Consider the following 22,407-nt stretch of genomic DNA (forward strand, 5'->3'; position numbering starts at 1 on the left):
TGATGTGGTACAGGTGGCCCTTGGATCCCATAAGTACTGGACACCATTATTGATTCTGTTGAAGATTCTATTTTTAGATTAACATTTTGACCTTAACATTAATTACTGACACATCATCACAAACTCTTAAAATGGAAAAAAAACCTCTTCAAATTCCAAGTTTGTCTGACCAAGTGTCCAAAATACATTGTTGCTTACTTACACATGTATTTCTAAAGAAGCAAAAATAATAAATGATATTTTGTAAAAAAAAATATATATATATATTTTGAGCTCAATATGTTTGCTACAATGTTTCCTTTATCCACAAATGTGTTTATCATTGTGCATGGATGTGGTTATTACCAAACCTTCTGTGAAAAATCATATCTCTTATATCACTTGACTTTTCTTTTTTCTGAGCTCAAAATGTACCATCACACGTTAATATTGTTAATGTGACTCCATAAAGTAGCAGAACCTACACACTGCATTTAGGTTTCACTGTAGCTTTCATTTGAATCAGCTTAGAGTCCAATTTGGAGGGTGATCCATAATCACATATCTGATGAATAATTATGTATTTTAATGAGCAACACTGTAGTTTTGTACAAAGAGTCCATCTAATGAAACAGTCTGACAAAGTTTCAATTTGCTCTTTTGAAGTGCTCTGTTCTGTTATAGTAATGCAACATCTGCCAAAAGTCACAATTGAATGGGATTTGTTTAGTTTGCTAAAAGCAAAAGATCCACCGTACGGTTAAACCCTCCAGAACTAACAAACATAGTCAAACAGTCGGTCCTGTTGCATTTCACTTGACTGTTTTAGGTCTCATGGGACCAGAGAATCATCCAGACACATGCGGTTAGTTAAGGATGTTTTTGATTAAGAATATGCTTTAAGAATGTATGGTCTCAATTTGATAACACATTTTGCATTGTGTAACTCCAATATCGGTTTTAATTATACAGCTCCGTCGTTCACCCATTAAACCAAAAAAACAATTAGAGAGCGAGGGGCTGTGGAGAGGCAGAATTGTATGTGTGGCATTGAAAATGTGTGTATGACTCATGCTACCCGTGGGCTGAAGCAGTCAAAACAACCGCCCCTTTCATCCTAACCCTTGCAGCTCTCTCTTCTCCTGTCTCACTTGTTCACCAGTACCTCTTCCTTTCATCCATTCATGTTGACCCCTCCTCTAACTGCAGCAGTCGTCATTTGTGTCTCCACAGCAGATTAGCGATGCTGCAATGAAGGGGCAGCGGTAGCCGGCTGCTTTGGCGGCTCGCGCCAACAATGCCTCTCAGAAACGAAGCCTCGTCTGGTCTGGAAGTGACAGGCCCAGTTGTCTGAGTCAGGATCTGTGTCCCTGCTGTCAGTTCAGGGTGCTTCTGGGAAGGGAGGCGCAAGGGATCAGCATCCAAAGAGAGAGTGTGTGTGTGTGTGAGGGGGGGGGGGGGGGTTCAGTAGACTGGAAAAGAAACAAGTGTTCAACAAGTGCTATAACGAAAGAGATCATCGTGCTCAGCTGAGTCAGCATTGACAGACATCGCAAATGACTGCATGATGCACTTTTATTTATTCACTGTCATGCAGCACTCACTGCTTATATAATTATTACATTGATACTGAGTGACACATCTCCATTGATAAACTTGCTCTGACAACGATGCTATGAGCTCACACACAATCATTCCTGCTTCTTTCTTAGCCAAACTAGATGGTGTCTGTCATGTGTGTTGTCCATCTGAATTTTAAATGTCTTCTTCGCGACCTTCTAATGCTCCCACAGCTCTCTCGCGGTCCTGATGAAAACGGTCCTGAAATTTGGGAGTTGGACATTGATCCCCTCTCAGTCCAAAGACTGGGATGCAAATCACTGCTGCTCTATTTATTCATGACCAGTTCAATTGGTTTCACTGTAATGCATTTTGACATTACCTTCTGATTTTGCCAGAAGTTGTTGCCAAGCACAAGCCTGGCAACGATTCAATTTTTAACTGCAATAATTGAAGGAGAGCTCTAACTGATCACAGTCATGATGCGTTTTATGGTCAGGAAAGTCTGTTAGAAACACTATGTTTAACACAAAACAAAAATGTGTTTAGGTCACACAGCAGTATTCTGAGGATGTATGAGGATTTATCTTGTTTATATGCTGTCGGTGATTCATAAACAGTTTACATATCAAACCAATTAATTAATTTGTGTGTGTCCACAGTCAATTCAATCAATTGGAGGTTTATTAGCATCATAAGTAGGGCACTGTGTGCGACTGAGGTATCTTCTGGAAATGTAACGTCTTTCTGGGACAATCTGCCCTGCCAAAAAACTCATCTTGTTTTTGTTTAGTTATCAAACGTAGGCGAGTGATAGCATCTCTCTAATTTTGGCCTATACATGCTGAGACACTAGATTGGTATGCCTAAAGTGTTAATGCATTCATAGAAGGATTAGTTTGTGTTAGATTATCATCAATAACTCAATTATATGAAAATGCTCTACAGACAAAGCATTTCAAAGATAGGGTCAATTATATTGAACAGGTGTCCATGTAAACATTTAGAAGTGTTTTGCTTGCTGTAGCCTAATCATTCCTCCTGTTCAAATTAGCAATTAAAAGATTTATTCCCAACTTGCATCCAAAGGAAGTGATGTGGGACAAAATCCTTGTTTTGTACTATACACATTACAAAGCTTATGGGAGGCTTCAGCAGTCTGATTTAGACAAATCAAATTTTAAACAAAGAAGCTCAAAAAGAAAACGCTGTTTGCAGAAACACAAAGAAGGAATTTACAGTTGTTTTAGGATGAAATAATAATATTAATTGTATCCTAAAATGAGTGTAACTTTGGATAATACCCACTTGATTTGAAGCCACTTTTCAGTAAGGAAAAACTCTTTCTATGGGACTATTCCTTTTGAGACAGACTTGAAAATGTGATCCCTCTCTTTATAACATCACTGTGGAACAATATGAAGGAGACAACTGGATATCTTGGGCCACAAAAGTTAACTGAAACAAAATATCAAAGTTACAATTCAGTACTCTGTTTCTTTTTTTCCTTTTGGAAATGTTCATGAAAGTATCCTCAAGTCAATTGATTTGGCACTTTAATGTGCTTCCTCGTCAAGGCACTGCCATGTTTGCGTTTCCCATGGGTGGTAACCACTGCTATGGTTGTAAAGGATGCAAACCCAAGGACAGACCTCCATTTTGGGACTAGTGGATGCTATGGTGCAGTGGCAGTAATCTGTGTGGAAAATTATAGTCATAAACCGTTCCGAGCACTGTGACTGATCTAAAGCTTGAGGACAAGAGTGGAGGAAAAAGAAACGGTTGCCAGGTGATCGAAACAGGCAGCAAATCCCAAATGATGTGCCCTGTCAGTGGATAATCATGCACACGTGCATGCTTTGGGGGTCACAGATGTGCTCACCCACAGAGAGAGAACAAACTAAACTTTGTGTGCCATGTGAGGTTTTAATTAGAGCACATAATGTGACGCCAGGGAGGTGACGTATGAACGACAGGGAACCATTAACCTGTAGAAAAACACATAGAAGAAGATGAACTGTGGCTACAAGCTGTGACTCTTGTGTTTTCTCTGGAGCTTGGACTCAGAAGATGGAGCATTGTATCCACATCATTGATATACACTTTAGTGTAATCCAATGTCGGCCACAAAAGATGCCCTAAAAAATGTTTTTTCTTTCCATTATGACAAAAGATTTTTTTTCTTTCTAGTATGTCAACAACAAAAAAATCTTTCTTTTATGTCATTATCTGAAATATAACTCCCATGCCATGGTTTGTGTAATTGAATGAGGAGTTAATTTTCCTCTTTTTTTGTTTGTCTGTCTGTGCATGTGTGCACCATATGGATCCAAACTAATTGATGATCTAATGATTTACATTGCTTTCTGGGACAAAGAGCTTTTAGAGTCTCTCTCTCATCCGTGCTCTCATGTTGTGTGTCTGTATGTTTGGTAAAGCTCCAGTTTTAATGGACCCAACTGCCTTCAGCAATACCCCAAACCCACACACTACATATAGCCCTAATCCACCAGCCACAGCTGCACTGACTGATAACACTATCAGTGTGCGTGCGTGTGTGCGTGCGTGTGTGCGTGCGTGTGTGCGTGCGTGCGTGTGTCTTTGTCTGAATCAGGATTACATGAGAGAGCAGGGAGCGATTCCACCAGTGGAGGTTTGCAAAAATCTAAAGCTTCCCTTGACTCTACGGAGCTTTATACCATGTTTCAGCTTATTGTTCAGCAAATGTATGCTTTATACTTACTGCTTTCAAATTGTCGCTTAAGGCCGTAGCAGGCATCTGTTTTAATCAATAATATTAAAAAAAACACTGTACATTACCTGCTCTGCACCAAATGAAATACAAGGCATGGAAAGCGACAAGATGGTGAATAATGGAGCGTTCAAGCTAAAGAGACAGAAATTTCTCTCTGGAGTTTGCAGAGAAAGTTAAGATATATGTCAATGTGTTCAAACTCTGCTGCCCCCAAGTCAGTTATTGCAGTAACATGGATACAAAACCCATTTACCTACTTCTGTACAATTATTCTTCTACCTCTGGCACATTTCTTTCACTGGTTCTACTCTACCTATACGAGGAAAGTCTTTAATAATGACTTGGACATTGTGTGCCCATATAATTTCTTTTGCTTATTATTGTCTTTTTTAAGCGTGAACGGAAGGAGAAACGTTTAGTGTCAACTACCTTGACATAGAAGTACTTAAACCAGGCAGAGTGAATGGGTGATCATTATAATTGACAGACTCGTGCAATGCTTGACCTGTGGTGTTGTCGCTCGCGGCTTTCTCAAGAACCGCTCACGCAAACAACTTCACACTCGACACTGTGCTTTCTGCCATGACATTGTTGCGTAACACACTCAAGTCGCAGCTATTCAGACTCCAAAACAACAATGAATAACACTCTTGTTCACAGGGAAAACCACCAGGGGCAGACTTTACGATTCATCAACGAAGGCAACCTGGGGGCTCCCAACTAATATAGTCCTTAATAGCTGTAGATTTATTATTATATAAGCATACTGAATTATGTTACTATTCTAACTCAAAGTACCATGTACTATTGTATAACCTACACATTGCCTATAAGGCACTTGGAAAATATGCAACTGTATATTTACTTTATACTTTGGAGGAGGAGGAATTAGTAGAGCATGCACCCCGTTGCCTGAGTCCATGGCAGCGACCTGGGTTCAATTCTGTTTGGCGACCACGCGTCATCCCCTCTCTTGCTGCTGCACAAACCACTACTTGCTTGTTTATTCAAAATGTATTCTTATTATACGTGCCACATGTCCAAATTGGACCAAATTGGCACTCCCATGGCTCCGCCGAGTGTAAAGTAGGACGAGATTGTTGAGATATGCAAAGAACACGCTGACAAACAGAGCGACAGAGGTTCCTTTCTTTACAGCGGGATGGAGAAGACATTTCACACAGTGTGGTTTATATTTTCACATTTAAGAGCAGCCCAGTACCATTGTAGCTACTGTAGGTGAAAAAGCATCTCTAAATCAAGTTCTGGTTTAGTGCCTTGCTTAGGGGCACTTTAATAGGAACAGGAGGTACATGTATATACACATTTTTGGTTCCATATATATATTTATTTAAAATGTACAGTTAAAACATATATGTCACCATTCAATGAACTGTACCAGAGTATAGCTAGAGCTAATTTGCATCTGCAGTCCCTTGACAAATTATAACAAACATCAAACACGAGCAAACAGTACAAGATAAGATACACAATTCAATCTTTTTTGTCACCCAGTACCATCCCTTGCATAATGATAATGACTTCTTAATTAGGTGGCCTTATTCTTTACAAGGAGAAAATTGTCTACGGATTAAGAAGTGCTCAATAATGGAAAGGAAAATAAATCCCATAGCAGTCATGGTGGAGAAAGGAGGTAGAAAGGCAGTGCCAGGCCACCCACACCTGTGAATAAAGTGTATGTCTGCATGTTAAATAGTTTGTCTTATCACAACCTTGCATTATTATGCTTAGCTCCTCTGCTTCAGTAGCATGGAGAGGCTAAAAAAACTGCTTACAGACTTTAGTGGGCATGTAAATACAGTCGGAAATACACAAACACACACACACGCACACAACACCATCCCTATTTATCACATTTCCTAACTGCAGGCGGAAACCAGCATAATTCAAAAGTGGGATTTTTTTTGTCAATAAACTGTGTGGGATTTTATCAGCCAAACCCCAGCAGAACTATAAAAAATCACCACTGAGTCTTGCTCCATACACACACTTACAGTAATACGCACAGACATACATACACAGGGTATTTTAGGGCAAATTTAGTTTTATGCTGTGGGACAACTTTAATAAAAAGACCAATCAATCTCATTAAAAGGATATATAGTTTTACATTCATTGTAGGCCAAACCATAATGTTTCTTTACCTGAATAAATGAGGCTGCTCCAACAGACCAAGACATTTTCATTTCCACTCTGGTAATTTAGTTTTGCCTCTGTGGCCCGAGATGGTGCGTTCACTGTCCTCTGGATAGTGGACAGACCAATTATACGAAAAGACTGCATGACCGAGACTGTGTGTCACAGTTTTTACTGAGACTAATTGGGCTGTCATTATTTACACATCCGTACACACATATATTATATATATTATATAAATATATATAGATATAGATATATATATATATAGATATATATACATATATAGATATAGATATATATACATATATATATATATATATATATATATATATATATATATATATATATATACATATATATATATATATATATATATATATATATATATATATATATATATATATATATATATATGTATATATATGCGTTTTAGTAACATTCTTCTGTAGCTATCCTCTTCTGTGACATTTCTCTCTCCATTTTCTGTCATAAATAATTAATTTCCAAATTGATTCTTTTTTTTTTTTTAAATCCACACTTTACACTGTTAATCATTTTTTTAAAGCGTGGGTGTCAGTTTCGCCACATGGCAGATATTTCAATCTGTAACAAATTCTGCCTTCGCCACCCTCACACACAGTTGGAAACACATCCAGTTCATACAGATCATGTGTTCAGAGTGGGCGGCAGCATCTATTATCCAGAAAGCTGCATTTATATACCAGTGTGCCTGTGTGTGTCTCCATCAACCATTTGCATTCATTTATAGATGTTTGCTATTGATTCTAACAACTGAAGCCAGCTTTTACATACTATGCTCACATACGTTATGTCCACATGTATGTTGCATCCGGTATCCAGATGTGTGTTGGCCATCCATCCTATCTGTGTTAAAGGTTAGGCCAGAAAACAAAGGGTTGGTTGGACACATTCATACTTTGGTGCAGTGGTACACACTCACCATCTTTAACAGCATATAAGAGGTTACACCGATTAGAAATAAAAGATTTACTGTTTACTCTTGCTTGCACTAGAGGGATGAAAAGAGAACCTAAAAACACCGACACTGCAGCAGCACAGACCTCCAGAGGACCAACACATGACCATGGATAATACTTGCACTTAGGCAAACAACACTGTTTCTGAGAATGCCTCATGGCTGGGATAGTACAACACAACAAGGCCCTGCTGCCGTCGGCCCACAGCAGCAACCCTGATGTGGATGTAGCTCTCTGCTAATTTGATTTGATTAAATTCCTCCTCGATATTAGACGCTGCATTTTCCAACTGACTCATGCTGTGTGTGTGTGTGGGTGTGTGTGTGTGTGTGTGTGTGTGCGTGCGTGTATGTGCGTGCGTGCGTGCGTGCGTGTGTGTGTGTGTGTGTGTGTTGCCTGTCTGTCCTTCTCTGGGTGTCTGTGCCAGACGGTCTGAGAATAGACTGTCTGGAATTTGATGCGCATTGTTTAAAAGCTGTTTTCCAGTGTGTCTAATTCGTGGCTCTGTTACGTTGTGAGTTTGTCTTGAACAGGACACTTCTGTATATAATGACCTTTTCACAGACTGATCTTGAAGGGCCGAAGGTTTTCTACAAAGTTGAACTTTTCCATAAGAACACTATGGCTGCCGGAGACAAAGGTTATTGTAGAGAAACGTGTAATCGGCACTGCATATCACTAAAAAGAACAGTGACCTTAAACCTACACGTGTCTTTGTGTGTATCCATCAGAGGCCAGATGAAGAGGTGGTGGTAGACCAGGGAGGGCCCAGCTCACTCAACATCCACTATGAGAAGGAGGAACTGGAAGGTGAGTAACATGTGCAGTGGAAACACTGTTAAACACTTTACTTAAAGTCCTAAAGTGTTGAATAAGTATGTGACATATTTATGTTTTAAATGGTTTTAATGGGAGAAGCTTTTGTTTTCCGCTGATATGGGTCAGATATGGAGAGGTGTGGGGCCGCATGTATCATAAGATAAGGTTGTCATTTATGAAGAATGATGTCGTTTCACAAAATAGTCTTATTGTTATTAAATACCATGATTGGATAGAATATTTTTCTGTTTTTTATTGTTTTCTTACGCACTCCCATGCCATTCAACCTTAAACCTCTGGGTGCTAATGTTCGTATTAGCACAGCATCTCACACAGACAAAACAAAATGTAGTGCTCTTTGTGCCAACTGTGTTACCAACAACCTTCACACCTGCAGTTTGCAATTCAAAAGCAGAAAATACACAGCAGTGGTTCACAGTTTTTTAAAAACATGTTTTATTCACTGTTTTATAACGTCATTAACTGCTGACTCCTCACCGGCTGGTATGGGATTGCAAGTTATCAACAACTGCTTCTCGACCTGTCATACCAGCAACGATATTGTGTTCACCCTGGCTTAGCAAATGACAAATTCAACCAACCACTAACTACAACACAGGGTGTACTCTCATGTCGACAGGAGGACAGCGAATTAGCTGCATTATTACCCGTTGTTTTTTGGGGGCAATTTTTGCCTTTTTTATTTGCTTATCTGATGGCTGCCTCTGAAGAACGCTTGCAGTCTTGTGGTTTGTATTCAATAAATCAAACATTAATCAAACATTTAAACAGTGGTTGTTGCCGACACACCTGGGGGAGATCTGCTCTCTACTGAGTGCACATTTCCAGTTTGTAATGTCACTTGAATTGCTTAAAAGGCGTGAAGAGTGCAGTCCATGTATTCCACTTTGAAATGTCGTGAAGCAGAAGTATGGCAGCTTAAACAACATAGAAAAGTACCTTTATTTAACGATTCTACCTGCTTTAGGGCAGTTTTCTCTGCAGAATTACCTTACACCACATCACTGGTGACCTGGCCTCACTGAGCCAACAGCAGATCTCCTGAGACCACTTACTGTTGGTCATGCATATTTCATCAGACCAAACCGTATGACGGGCAAATTGTTCAGCATGATTAAGTAATTTCTGTCACTCTTCTTGAAGATTATGTGTAGATAGTTTACTGTGTGAGGCGTCTTGAGAACATGGGGTGATACTTTGTCTTCTTGTCTAGTGGAGATGAATAGAGTTGAACATTAATAATGATCCATCCATCCAGAAGAAGCTTGGGGGATGAAATGGCATCAGTAAGTGGAGACAGGTGTGGGTGTTTTGACTGTCTGTTTATTTCAATTGATTATTCTTTACTTTTAGAAATCTCTGATATTTAAAAAAAAAAATGTCATCATTGTCAGCGTCATGTTGTATTCAACACTGAAAGCCCTGATGATAATCACTGATGGCAGAAGTTGGGACGAGTGTGGGACATGAAGCAGAGTGTTGTTCCCTAATTCTCCCTGTGAAGCTTCGGGCAAACACCTCACACTCAGTTTACTAATGACTTTCATGTTTAGTCACTTAAACCATCTGAAAGACCACAATGCACCTTAATCAACTCTGTTTGAGTCTAGAATTGTTTGTCTAGAGTACAGGAAGATGCCAGTTGAATCCACAGCCATTTAGGATTTTATTTGATATTGTCTGAAATATAAAATCAGAAAACCTGAAATTAACTGACTTATGTTTGCTCATAGTCATGTAGGCTAGATTTAAACAACGAGTTCTATGGTATGTATCAGCTTTAAACAAACATTTTTGTGAAAACAAAAAACATAACATTCTCAAAGTCAAAGTGAAAACATGTATTAAGTAATGACATTTACTGCGAACCACTGTTTAAGTTGCAAACTTCATCAGATAACTTATCAAGACGTTCATTGTGAGATTTCTTTAATTTGAAAGATTTACATATACACAGTTCAGAAAGATATCACACCGCTCAAATGTTTACATATTTATTCTAATGACACTAAGTATCTGTTTAAGACGCTGACTCAGTAAGAGAAGTTAAATCTCTTCTCGCCTCTCTTTCAGGCCACAGGGCTCTGTTTGTGGGGGTCCGGATGCCCCGGCAGAGCCATCGGCACCACAAGCCTCACGGCTCTCGGCACCGCAAGAGAGACAGACGGGCGGGAAGCATCGCAACGCAGCAAAGCGAGGAAAGTGAGACGGCCACTTCCAGTCATGGTAACACTCACACAATCTCTTCTTAGGCAACTCTTTTGCTCACAGCGTCTTTCACTTTTCGAATCCAATGTTTATTTTGATGCATCCAGAGATTTCTCAGTCAAAGAGAGGGAGAAGGAAAATATATTGAATAAAGCTTATCAATACTGTGGGCACTTTACACACACACCGACACACACACATACAGAACCTCAGGCTGAAATTGACAAGCCCACTAATTAGCTACCACAGAGCAGGGACAAGTCAGCATGTTGCACATGTGTCTGTGCATGTGCTGAGGTAGATGTGTGTATGTGTGTGTTTGTGTGTGTGTGTGTGTGTGTGTGTGTGTGTGTGTGTGTGTGTGTGTGTGTGGACCCAGCAGTCATTTAAAAGGCGTGTTATGACAAAGTAAGCAGTGTCTTGTGTGTTTGTAAAAGTCTTTAAAGAACCCTCGTTCACCTCTTGTTCCTCCTCACATCATCTCGCTTCATCAGACACGCCGTCCCAACGGGTCCAGTTCATTCTGGGCACAGAGGAGGATGCTGAACATGTGACCCACGAGCTGTTCACTGAGCTGGATGAGATCTGTGTGAAGGATGGCAAGGATGCCGAGTGGAAGGAAACCGCCAGGTCAGGATTTCCCCCCGGGGGCTTTTGGAGACAAAGCTCCTGACAATAAAGCTCCTGACAGCCAGCAGCTCCACAGCTGTGTTGTTACGAAGAGACATGTGTACAAGTAGTCGTTCAATTCAAATTTAGTGGATTTTTGATCGTTTTGCTCAAAGTGAAAAGAATATCAGAGAGAAGCAAAACACTGGTGTGATCTCATTCATGCTGGTCATGTGCCAAATCTGTTTCACACGCTAACATCAAACCTTTCCCTCATATAATCTTTCCTGGAGGGGAAGAAAGAAACCACAATGTAGCAGGATGTGTGTTTGTGATTGAAAAACATATTTTTTTCGAGTGTGCCCTCTTTCCTGTCTACATTGATCTGGGACTTTAATGATAAAACCTCTGAGAATTGCACTTTAAATGCTTTAAAGACAGAGTAAACTGTTCTGAACACACATTCATCAAGCAACTCACTCCTACAGTGAAGTGCAGGAGGACAAATTATTGATTATGCTTGAGAAGCCAATCAGTGACAAGAATCTGAACTTTTTCAAAAAGTACTTTTTTGTGTGTGAAATGTCAAATATTACTGATAGCAATTAACAAGTGAAACAACAAATCTGAAATATTTCTAATACAAAAATAGTAATTCATAAACAAGGAAATAAATAATATAATAATGTTGAATAACATATTTAAAATCTGCTCGGGCAGATACACAAAAGCAGCCGAGCAGGTGTCCCGTCCAATTATTATATTCGGGCCAGATGTAATGATTGGCTGGACTTATCACAGTCTTGCCACAGATATATGTATTTTTTTCTTAGAGCATTTGACGCAATAATTACTGGTTATCATAAGAATTTTATAAAAAAATATTATAATGACTGTTTTTGAAGACATTTGCCAAACCCGACCTCTAAGCAGCCTCTTGAGCTTTCTTATATTTAAGCGTATTTTTAAGTTGTAAGAAATTTGATGAATAGACTTTCAACGTTTAACATTTACTCCTACTTGCAAACTTCTCGCCTGTCTTTACCTCGCAGGTGGCTGAAGTTCGAGGAAGACGTGGAGGATGGAGGGGAGAGGTGGAGCAAGCCATATGTCGCAACTCTGTCCCTCCATAGCTTGTTTGAGCTGCGCAGTTGCATCATCAATGGCAGCGTGTTGCTTGACATGCACGCTGACAGCATCGAAGAAATTGCAGGTGACAAATTTTACGAACCGACATAATATCTCAGTACCGGTGATCTATTTATACTAAGAGAAAAAGGCAAGCTCTGTCTGAACAATTTTTCATGAAGACATTGTAAGACATCAGTTTGTATCGTTGGTGGAAGTGACTCGCTTGATTGATTGGCTTTGAGGATTTCACAATTTGTTTTCCTGTCTTACTTTTTCCTTACTTCTTCCTCCGGCCCTGAAGCAAATGTTACATTCATTGATATAAAACAGGCTCTATATCTTAGCTGAGATGCCCGTTGGAAGTCTTCTACAAATCGATTGTGCAGGCCTGCAGGGAGCTTCATTACCGTGCTGAATGCAGAAATTAAATGTACAAACAGACACACACTGACTCAACAATCAATCATAAAACAGCCTAAATTACTGTCTTGCGATGTAGACACAAACAAGCACAACACTGTGTCATTCTATACTTAGTTGTGCTTTTCTGAAATATTGCAGCTGAACTCTTATTGAACCTAATTTGCATTGAAATCTTTATTACATAAAGCTGCTGCCTGCACAGTTCAAGTTCATTTGTATGCAAGTATACAATTTACGACGCACCTGTAATTTGCATGCAGAAACACAAATGGATAAAGACTGTGTATGCATGTGACGAAGCACCGTTTTAACCCCCCCCCCCCCTCCACACACACACACACACAAACACAAATGCACACCACAAAACTAAACAAATGCACTAAACTAAACAAATGCACAAATAACAAGAAACCAAAAAGCTTTTGCAATTACAGACGCACTCGTACAGTGTGTGTACACACACATTACAAAAGATCACATGGTTCAAGGCTCCTCATTTTGAGTCTTGAGTCTTCCTCATGGTCATGTTATGATGGGTTTACCTTGTTGCCTGCAGTCATTCCTCTTCTCCAGCTCTCCAGCGCTCTTCTCACTTCCCTCTCTTGGCCATGTGACTCCTGCCAGCAGCACCTGGACTCAACTAAGAGTAGCCGAGATGGGAGACAAGATTAAGATTACTTGTTTGATTTTGGAAGTGTGGCAAAAACTGAGATCAAGAGAATGTCATACTAAATGCTTGAAGTAGCATAAAATATGTATGCCAGGTATTAATCGATGTAAGTCATTATAGTTTGAGTAAATGATGGTCACCAGTCCAGTCATGCAGGCAGAGCTGTTGGTGTAGTCTTAAGTGCTCAGAATTAATGCTGGCACTGCAGTATGTGTGTCAACTCTCTGATTGACTGGAGGAGGGAAGGAAAGAAGGAGGGAAAGATCCAGTGCTGACTCAGCAAGGGAAATAGAAAAGACTGGAGATTGCAGAGAGCAGAAGGGATGAGAGAGATAAAAAAGATGGTGATTATTCTCTGCACACACGACCTGATATGTTGACCACATATTGATTGACCCCCTCCATAATTCACTTATCAATCCTGGGTCAGATTGACAGATTATTACATTTTAACGACAAAAATTAAACAGAAAAATGGCTTAAGTAGATTATTAAATAGGTAGTATTTTATTGATCATAATAATAATAAATAGCACCGATTGGACTTAGGGATTTGTTTAATAAGTAACTTTACTAAATCAAACGTTAAAAATAGCCATACAACAAGCCTCACAGAAATATTGCTGGCCATTACAAAAAATGGATATTGTTTTACAATTAAAATCTGATGTCTTGCTCTTAATTGGAAAGTTGCTCTCTGGAGTTACTTTTTGTATACCTTTAGAGCAAATATCTTATTGGTTGAAGAATAAGATATGGAAACCATTTTGGCATTTTATTGGAATCCCATCGCACCAAAACCAAAGTCTTTTTAATCTTGTTTTGGAGATGTGCGTGGATACTTTATCCTTGGTACGAGCTACTGCACTGTGTCTCTCAATGTTTAGTTTAGTTATATAATTGCATTGTCATTGTGGTTTATTTGATTTATAGTTGTATTTTGTCTTGTTAGCTTTGTACTGTTATATTATCTTTTTTAAAAGGCATGCGCCGTGTGTCAATGGGTTTGTCTTTGAAAAGTCTAAATCAAATAATATAAATAACAAAATAAAAACTGTCTGTCTCCATTTAAATGTGAATAGTCTCCAGTCTGCTTTCACTAATGTGAGCGTGTGCTTGTGTTTCTTTGTTTTTGTGTTGCAGACATGGTGCTGGACCACCAGGAGGCATCCCATGAGCTGGACGACAGTGTGAGATCGAAGGTGCGTGAGGCTCTGCTGAAGAGACACCACCACCAGAACGAGAAGAAGAAAAACCTGATGCCCATCGTGCGCTCCATCGCTGAGGGAACCCGCAAACAGTCAGAGACCCATCTGATGGGTGGGTGACATACATTTAGTTATCACAGATCATTCCTTGGTCTGATTGATAGAAATCCACTGCCATGGATTTAAAATCTAATTACTTTTGGACATCTAGCTACAGAAACAGCAAGTCTTAGAAATACGAGTTGACTTCTTACTTTATTTAGTTTTTAGTTTACTTTTAATTACTTTATTTAGATACAGGTCTGCTTGACATAATATTTACATACAATTGTTTTATCGATGGATGGAGAACAACTAATAGTGAATAAAAGTAGACAAGGAGCGATTAAAAAGCACAAAGCTAAGTACCAGACTGACAAACAAATACAAAAGCATGAATTCTGTGACATTTAATGGTTTCAGGGACTGACTGACAAAGCCTGTTAACAAATAAATGGGCGCTATATCAGCGGCTAAGAATTACTACCCATTTTTTACTTTGCACTTGGCAGGCAAATAGATATTTGTACTAACTCAGATTTTCTCTCTCTCTCTGTCAAACACACATACGCACTCGTATGCACATACACACACCCTTACTGTCTAGCAGGGTCAGTCACATCTCACCAGCCTCCGGCAGCTTCAGAACCCGCCAAGAATGGTGGCGGACAGGACGGCACTCAAGTGGACCTCAGCAAAGTAAATAAGCAGGCGGTCATCAATGTGCTGCAGTTCGTTCAGTGCACACAGTTTACGTTTTTCGGTAGATTAACACTTAAGCAGTGTAAGATCCTTTTTGCTTGTTTAGTAGCTCTATACATGTATTGTAGCACCCTGCTATCTATTGTCAGAGTTTGGTGCACTGTGCTGTCAACAACTAGGTCACATAGTGCCCCCTAGGAAACAACAGGAGAACTACATTTGCTCAAAGTGCATCCCACAACAGCAGCCCATCACTTCAAGACTGTTAAGTCAGGCCACAAAAAGCAAAGATAAATGTGCCCATTTCCATATCCCGAGCACTGAAATGCTAGCTAAGTTGAATGGCATTAGGCTGCACCTGTTGTGGGACAGCTTTATGTACATTAGACATATTTACATTGTTAGTCTGATGTTACAGGATGCAAGAATCTTAAAGCACCATTTGTATTAAGTTTTTTTTGTTTTCTTAACTGATGTTAACTTCTGAATTGGTTTACTAGGTGGACATGCACTTTATGAAGAAGATCCCAGAGGGGGCAGAGGCCTCCAATGTATTGGTGGGAGAATTGGACTTCCTGGAGAGGCCCATTGTGGCCTTTGTTCGCCTCTCCCCTGCCGTGCTGCTCACTGGTCTCACTGAGGTCCCCATACCTACCAGGTAGACGACCACAATGGTTAAATCTTAAAATCAAACGTCAATTCATTAATCCAGGAATGCTCTAAATACTCTAAATCATCTGCTGACAAATATCAGGTTCCTCTTCATTCTCCTGGGCCAAGATGGAAAGGCTCAGCAATACCACGAAATTGGACGCTCTATGGCGACCATCATGACAGATGAGGTAAGCTCTGATAAGTAAAATCTAACTTCAGAAAGTTTCATAGAACGCCCAACATCTGTCTTGCAATAGCTGGCAATCACGTTTCCCCTGCCCTCACTTTTGTCTGGACCAGATCTTCCATGATGTCGCCTACAAGGCAAAGGACAGAAGTGACCTGCTGGCTGGGATAGATGAGTTTCTCGACCAGGTGACGGTCCTACCACCTGGAGAGTGGGACCCCTCCATTCGCATAGAACCCCCAAAGAATGTCCCCTCGCAGGTACACAGCTGACGACATAGATATTTACTCTTTAGGTTGGAATTTTAGCTAGAACTTAGATGCAACCATAAGTAGGTGTATATGTAGGAGACGACTGTGGCTTTTTCAATCAGAGGATTGGTGGTTTGAACCCCGGGTTCCGCTAGTCCTTGTCGTTGTGTCCTTGAGCAATTAGGGGTTACATTGAGTAACCCCTAATTGTGAAATGTAATATGTATGTGAATGTAGAGCTATTTTAAATGTGTCTGTTCCTGGACTGGTGTTGGGTTCCTGCAGGAGAAGAGAAAGACACCAGGGGTCCCTAATGGCACAGCCTGCCAGGTAGAGGAAGAACTACATGCTGAGCACCACGGTCCAGAGCTACAGAGAACTGGAAGGTGAGCTATCATCTGCTCGTTGAAAACACAGGCTCGTTGCTTCAGTTATGGTTTGTATAAGTCAAGGTTAATATATTAGCAAAATCCAATTTCAAAAAGAAACACGTTATATCCCCACAACTTGTAAATATCAGGATATGCTGTCTTAAAAAACAGCCGGTGGAGAACATGGATTTAGCTCCTGTTTTGTTTTCTAAAGGGATATTTGGTACCTTGTGTGAATTAGCACTGTCCATCATGTTCATCAGTTGCTGGGGCCAACATTTGGGAAGAGCTGACGTGGGATAAGAAAGTGATATTTCTCAAAGATCCCTCAAAATCTTGTTTTTGAACCTGGGTGCTGTGATGTAGAAGTACACTCTCGGACAGTGATTCTCAACTGGTGGGTTGCGACCCAGAAGCGAGTTTATGGATAAACTCAGTGAGTGAGTATTCTCAGCTAAAGTTACATAATTTTAGTCTTTTTGAAACTTTGAATCTCAGTAGTTTGACTTTTTTGTTTCATGTTTGTGCATTAAAGCTGTTGAGTCTGTTGAAAAAGGCTGAAGGTACTGAATTGTTATGTGTGTTGTATTACGAGAAGAACATTTTCCTCGATTTGGGTCGCGGCTTGTCATTCAGCGGTGATGGTGGATCCTGCACCCAGACCAGTTGAGAACCACTGCTCTAAGATACTATGTGTTCGCTTGATATTATATCTCTACCTACCCGTGTCTTCACCAGTTCCTGCTTAAACTTCCGCACCTCTCTTCTTCTGTTGTGTGCCTTGATCAGGTTGTTTGGTGGTCTGATACTGGACATCAAGAGGAAAGCTCCATTCTATCTGAGTGACTTCAAGGACGGTCTTAGCCTCCAGTGTGTGGCCTCCTTCCTCTTCCTGTACTGTGCCTGCATGTCTCCTGTCATCACCTTTGGAGGGCTTCTGGGGGAGGCCACAGAGGGACAGATCGTAAGGGCACAAACACACTCAGACACAGTAGCATACTGCAGTGTGATTGGAAGATTATGAATATGTATTCTGTTACTTAATAAAAGACATATACGCTCTGTATTTCCTCTGTTATAGAGCGCAATAGAGTCCTTACTTGGTGCGTCTATGACTGGAGTAGCCTACTCTGTGTTTGCTGGTCAGCCTCTCACCATCCTGGGCAGCACAGGTCCTGTGTTGGTTTTTGAGAAAATCCTCTTCAAGTTTTGCAAGTATGTATTCCAACAACCTGTCTGTGGCATTTGTATTATCACCACCGCAGTCGTTGGTGAAGTGATTATGTATCCTGTCACCCTCTCTTCTCTTCTCTTGTCACATCAGGGACTACGACCTGTCCTATCTGTCTCTGAGGACTTGCATCGGCCTGTGGACAGCTACGCTGTGTTTGATACTGGTTGCCACCGACGCAAGCTCTCTAGTGTGCTACATCACTCGGTTCACAGAGGAGGCCTTTGCCGCCCTAATCTGCCTCATCTTCATTTACGAGGCCTTGGAGAAGCTAATCCACCTGGGAGAAGTCTACCCCTTCAATGTACACAGTGATCTAGACAAACTCACACTGGCATAGTGAGTAACAAAAGTTTCACACTGCTGGCTCGTTGGGCGGTTTTGTCATTTTTCATAGATTGTTGTTTTTCTCTAAGAATATACATCTATTGTTCTCTCTCAAGCATCTTTTGTGGACGTCTTTTGTGGACATTGTGGCTTCCCGTTTGTTCCCTCCACGGTTCTGTTGTCCTCTTTAAGCTTTCAGATCAAATGCTAGGATGCGGTTGCATTCATGTCTGGGGTAATTTTTGTGATAAAAGTGTGCAAACCCAGTTGTCTTTCTCTGTGTTGTGCTCTGTAGCTGTAGGTGTGCCGAACCTGATAATCCCAGTAACAAAACTTTACAACTGTGGAGTAGAAGTAACATCACAGCAGCTGAAGTACCCTGGAGCAACCTTACTGTCAAAGTAACGTAGCTATGTGGAAACAAACAGACACACACAAACACACTCTCTTAAGGACCTTTGAAAAAACTTACAAGAAAATTTAATTGATTAACCTTTTGCTGCTGTGCTTATAACTGAGCACACTAAAGGCTTGTCTTGGTACTTTTGTATTGTATTCTTTGTTGTAGACTCCTTACTATCCGTCAAATAATTTAGATAAAGATCTAATCTATTTTCACTAGAATCAACTTAGGCAATTTTGTTCTAATATAACCGATCTGTGAATCTCGACAGGAGTGCATCAGTCTGCAGGGTCACTTTGTTGGGACAGCATGTGGCCCCCATGGCCCATACACCCCAGATGTTCTCTTCTGGTCCACCATCTTGTTCTTCTCCACTTTCTTCATGTCTGCGTTCCTTAAAGAATTGAAGACAAGTCGTTATTTCCCCACCAAGGTAATCGATGTATAAGACTGTTGGCTAAGCAAAGGTGTCACAAACCTGACACGCCACATTAGTAACCACCGATCTCTTGGTGTTATCGTTCGTGTCCAGGTGCGATCCATGATCAGTGACTTTGCAGTGTTCCTCACCATTGCCGTCATGGTTCTGCTTGATTATATGATTGGAGTGCCCTCCCAGAAGTTGAAGGTGCCCAGTAAATTCCAGGTAAGGAGGAATGAATGATTATAGTGTGGACTTTAAAATGAACGCCACATGTTTATGTTAGAGTCACGGCCTCTCTGCTCTCTGTTGTCATCTTCCAGCCAACCAGAGACGACCGAGGTTGGTTGATCAATCCAATAGGACGCAACCCATGGTGGACAGTCCTGGCTGCAACGATTCCTGCTCTTCTGTGCACCATCCTCATCTTCATGGACCAACAGATAACTGCTGTCATCATCAACCGCAAAGAGCACAAACTGCTAGTAAGACAAAATACATCTGCCCTGAACTGTTGCTTCCAAATGAAACGGGTGAGCTGCATACTGTAGCTCAGGTATACGTGTACTTAGCTGACCTTCTCTCTGGTTTGCAGAAAGGCTGTGGGTACCACCTGGACCTGCTCATCGTCGGGGTAATGCTGGCGGTGTGCTCCATCATGGGCTTGCCCTGGTTTGTAGCTGCCACAGTACTGTCTATCTCTCACGTCAACAGCCTGAAGCTGGAGTCAGAGAGCTCGGCTCCAGGAGAGCAGCCTCGCTTCTTGGGCATCAGGGAACAGAGGTTCACTGGCTTGGTCATCTTCCTGCTCATGGGCTGCTCTGTATTCATGACTGGAGCTCTGCAGGTTAGTCAGACAAGCTGTGCAATAATGCCGCTCCGCTCTGGCTGGAATACGTTTTAAAATGTTTGTCTTTTAAGCTCATTGATGTTTTTGGTTTTTATCCAGTTCATTCCTATGCCAGTGCTGTACGGTGTTTTCCTTTACATGGGAGTCTCCTCATTAAAAGGAATACAGGTAATGTGAAATGTGACACAGGAACAATATCCTTAATGGTAAAGTAAATACATTTACTATAACGTCACTGTGGAACAATTGGAACATTTCTGTCTTTTGCACCCCTTAGTGTGAATGATAATAATAATTAGCAAAATGCAATGAACAGAGATACTATCTTCATACTTATTACTTCAGCTGTAAGTCATTCAAATACAAAATTCAATTCAGTTTATTTTGCCCAAAATCACAAATACAAAATTTTCCTCGGAGGGCTTTCTGTACACATAACATCCTTGTCCCGGGACCTCACATCGGATCAGCTCCAGACAGCCACGGTCCATCACGGTACCTAAACTATTTTTTTAAACTCTGCGAACCACAAGTAAAGTTGCATTCAATGAATGCAACTCTCTCGTGGGTAGTATGGCACTATAAGCTCCTAAAGATATAATGGTGCATTACCAGTTAAGGCTTCATAGGTGAGGAGAAGGATTTTAAATACAATTCTAAATCAGTGGAGAGCAGCTAATACAGGAGTAATGTGATCTCTCTTTCTAGTCCTCGTTCGTACACTAGCTGCAGCATTTTGGATCAACTGAAGAGACCCAAGGCCCTTACCGGAGCAGTCTCATAATAAGGAGTTACAGTAATCTAGTCTTGAAGTAACAAATGTGTATTAACATTTCTGCATCATTTTGAGACAGGATATGCCTGATTTTTTTTAATATTACATAGGTGAAAAAAAGGCAATCCTTGAAATATGTTTTATATGTGGACCAAAAGGACAGATCCTGGTCAAATAAAATACCAATATTTCTTACAGTGGTGGTGGATGCCAAAGCAATACCATCCAGAGAAACTATATCATCAGATACTTGATTTTTGAGGTGTTCTGGGCTTTAGTCTTATTAGAGTTCAGCAGCAGAAAGTTACAGGTCATCCAGATCTTTATGTCTTTAAGACACGCCTAAAGTTTAGCGACCTGGTGGATTTCACCTGGCTTAATCGATCGATATAATTAAGTATCATCAGCATAGCAGTGAAAATGTATTGAATGTTTTTAATAATATTGCCTAAAGGAAGCATATATAAGGTAAATAAAAATTGTCCAAGCACAGAACCTTGTGGAACCATTCCACTTCTGTAAGGCCTGGCAGTTAATTGTCAGACTAAACCAACTAAATGTGTCATTCATAAACACTTTTTTCTCCGCCATATTCACCACCTGTCTCCCTTCTCTGCTCGTATTAATTCATCGCTCTCCTTTTCTCTCTCTGTCTCTAACTTCTCCATTAACTGTGGTCACTTCTCAGTTCTTTGACCGTCTAAAGTTGTTCGGCATGCCGGCAAAGCACCAGCCAGACTTTATCTACCTGCGCCACGTGCCCTTGAGGAAAGTGCACCTGTTCACTCTGACCCAGCTCACCTGTCTGATGCTGCTCTGGGTCATTAAGCACTCACCTGCCGCTATCATCTTCCCAATGATGGTGAGCTAGCCACCGCCAACCTCCTCTTTCTCTCTTTCTTTCCAAACGTCTTCCATTAAAAAAAAAACTTGACTTTTCCCCCTGTGTAACTGAAGGTGCTGGCTCTGGTTTTCGTTCGCAAAATGATGGACTTGTGTTTCTCCATGCGAGAGCTAAGTTACCTGGATGACGTAATGCCTGAGTGGAAGAAAAAAAACCTTGATGATGCCTCCAAATCGATAGAAGAGGTAGTCTGAATGGAATCTCGACATAGACAGATGGAAATAATAAAACATGCATATGTTGACTGCACGTTTGTGGCATTGATGTGTCTTGTAGGAATCACAGATTATGCTCTGTACAAATAAGGAAGATACAACTGCTGTTCAGATTCCCATGGAGAGCAGCAAGCACGTTCCGGCCCCCAAAGCACATGACCCCAGGTGAGCGCACACACACATGGACAGGATGGACATCACATGTCATCACATGATGTCATCAAATGAGTGGGAAGATTATGAGAGAAATGCTTCACCTTCCCGTCCATCTCGATGCACGCTTGTCTTGTTTGGTGTGTGGTGATCTGCTTCCAAGTGCATCATGTAAATACTAACCCAATGAGACCTCTCCCTCAGCCTCTCCTTACTCTTCTTTCTGCTCTCAACCTCCTTTTCCTCTCACTGCTCCTTAGGTGTGACCCCTCTGATATTAATATATCTGATGAAATGTCTAAAACCACCGTGTGGAAATCCCTCAACTCCAATCAGAAGGACATTTGTCCTGTAGCTGCTAAAAAGGCAAGGCCATACCCTCT

The 22,407-nt window shown here is 40.8% G+C and overlaps 1 protein-coding gene across 2 annotated transcripts in view; it reads left to right on the forward strand.

Annotated features, from left to right (window-relative positions):
- Positions 1-22,407, forward strand: part of slc4a8 (solute carrier family 4 member 8) — a 28,192-nt gene that overhangs the window by 1,686 nt on the left and 4,099 nt on the right. Inside the window, exons 2-24 of one of the 2 annotated variants that reach the window (XM_068594160.1) lie at positions 8,184-8,262; positions 10,366-10,518; positions 10,995-11,130; positions 12,162-12,322; positions 14,477-14,653; positions 15,188-15,279; positions 15,783-15,940; positions 16,037-16,124; positions 16,237-16,383; positions 16,660-16,760; positions 17,535-17,709; positions 17,827-17,960; positions 18,070-18,315; positions 18,599-18,704; positions 18,978-19,139; positions 19,239-19,352; positions 19,451-19,612; positions 19,723-19,974; positions 20,077-20,145; positions 21,441-21,614; positions 21,710-21,841; positions 21,933-22,036; positions 22,285-22,390. In XM_068594160.1, the coding sequence (XP_068450261.1) occupies positions 8,184-8,262; positions 10,366-10,518; positions 10,995-11,130; positions 12,162-12,322; positions 14,477-14,653; positions 15,188-15,279; positions 15,783-15,940; positions 16,037-16,124; positions 16,237-16,383; positions 16,660-16,760; positions 17,535-17,709; positions 17,827-17,960; positions 18,070-18,315; positions 18,599-18,704; positions 18,978-19,139; positions 19,239-19,352; positions 19,451-19,612; positions 19,723-19,974; positions 20,077-20,145; positions 21,441-21,614; positions 21,710-21,841; positions 21,933-22,036; positions 22,285-22,390 (3,228 nt within the window). The remainder of the gene's footprint in view (positions 1-8,183; positions 8,263-10,365; positions 10,519-10,994; positions 11,131-12,161; positions 12,323-14,476; positions 14,654-15,187; positions 15,280-15,782; positions 15,941-16,036; positions 16,125-16,236; positions 16,384-16,659; positions 16,761-17,534; positions 17,710-17,826; positions 17,961-18,069; positions 18,316-18,598; positions 18,705-18,977; positions 19,140-19,238; positions 19,353-19,450; positions 19,613-19,722; positions 19,975-20,076; positions 20,146-21,440; positions 21,615-21,709; positions 21,842-21,932; positions 22,037-22,284; positions 22,391-22,407) is intronic. The other variant, XM_068594161.1, reaches the window with a different exon arrangement.

The sequence above is a fragment of the Clinocottus analis genome, unplaced genomic scaffold (genome assembly GCF_023055335.1).
Source record: "Clinocottus analis isolate CAN_PGR_092001 unplaced genomic scaffold, fCliAna1.0.p SCAF_3, whole genome shotgun sequence".
In the NCBI taxonomy this organism is placed as follows: Eukaryota; Metazoa; Chordata; class Actinopteri; order Perciformes; family Cottidae; genus Clinocottus; species Clinocottus analis.